The sequence below is a fragment of the Acanthamoeba castellanii genome (genome assembly GCF_000313135.1).
Source record: "Acanthamoeba castellanii str. Neff unplaced genomic scaffold scf7180000084770, whole genome shotgun sequence".
NCBI lineage: Eukaryota > Discosea > Longamoebia > Acanthamoebidae > Acanthamoeba > Acanthamoeba castellanii.
In genome coordinates, this window is record NW_004457532.1 from 61,146 (window position 1) to 62,329 (window position 1,184).

At 62.3% G+C, this 1,184-nt stretch overlaps 1 protein-coding gene across 1 annotated transcript in view; it reads right to left on the reverse strand.

Annotated features, from left to right (window-relative positions):
* Positions 1 to 117: 117 nt before the first annotated feature.
* ACA1_262660 (transcription factor tfiib repeat domain containing protein) overlaps positions 118 to 1,184 on the reverse strand; it is a gene marked incomplete at both ends in the record, with an annotated part of 1,978 nt that continues 911 nt past the window's right edge. The window contains 5 exons of the mRNA XM_004341235.1: positions 118 to 422; positions 482 to 581; positions 654 to 713; positions 818 to 1,042; positions 1,138 to 1,151. Of these exons, the coding sequence (XP_004341283.1) occupies positions 118 to 422; positions 482 to 581; positions 654 to 713; positions 818 to 1,042; positions 1,138 to 1,151 (704 nt within the window). The remainder of the gene's footprint in view (positions 423 to 481; positions 582 to 653; positions 714 to 817; positions 1,043 to 1,137; positions 1,152 to 1,184) is intronic.

Genomic DNA, 1,184 nt, shown 5'->3' on the forward strand with positions numbered 1-1,184 from the left:
CCTGCTACACAGGCCAGCAGTCTCGAAGGCGGGTCAGTCGACGTCCTGCACTCGCTACAGCAGTTCGAGTGGTCGAGGGTCAGCAGGGGGGGGGGTTGTTCGCAAGAGTTAGGGCACTCACCTGGAGGCGATGGCGTGGAGGCAGGCGTCGGTCACGCCCGGGCAGCGAGAGACAGAGAGGGCCGTGAGGTGGACGAAGCGCCCCGCGACCTGGGCCACTTGCGCATCGCCCAGCGCCTTGCGCCAGGGAAAGAGGTCGAGCTCGCCTCCCACCCCGGCATGGGCCATGGCGCGCCAACGGCGGCACACGGCGGCGCACGATAGCGCCTCGAGCAGAGAGCGCTGGGGACCCACCCCCTCGAGCAGGTGCTGAAACATGCACTGCCAGACCTCTGGCGGCAGCTCATCCATCTTGTCAAAATCTTCGATCCCCATCACCACGAACCGACGCAGCGCACGACGGCGGTTAATCACAGCCCACTTTCTTCAAGGATGCGCACAGGCGCGGCAAGGCTGACGACGTGAGGTTGCGGGGATCGTTCTTTGTCGTGCACCAGCTGCAGGCCGAACATGATCATTCCCTGTACATCACAATTCACATTTGAGTGTGTGCAAACCTCATCACTGCAGAAGATCACGACGGTGGTACGTACGCTGTTCCGTCGGTACGAGGCGAGAGTGAGCAGGGGCTCCTTGTCGAATGTGCCTGTGGCCTGATTGATGCGACACCGACCGCACAGTCCCAAGGCCTAGTCCCAAGCCGAGCGAGGGTCAGCCTATGGTCAAAGGCGGGAATGCGGGAACACTGATGGCATACATTGAAGACCTGGTTGCCGATCATGATGCCGGCAATGGCGTCCTCGGCATAGGGCGGGAGGGACGGCGTGCGCTGGAGGATGATGTTGGGGCGGAAGCGGGTGGCCTCCATCTGGAGCGGACTGGCCTTGGCGCGCAGTCGTAGGTTGAGGTCGTCCACCGAGTTCTCTGACACCAGCAGAAACTGCCCTTCGTTAGCGAACGCTATCTCTCGCCTCGGCCCCTCCTATTCTCACGCAAGAGCGTGCGAGGTCGCCGAGTCACTTATTAGCAGGACAGTGCTGATGATGATGATGAGATGTCGTGAGGCTAAGCCCGTACGCTTCGTCCTCCGTCTGTCCGCCCCGGCTCCGGCCAGCCTTGCGTAG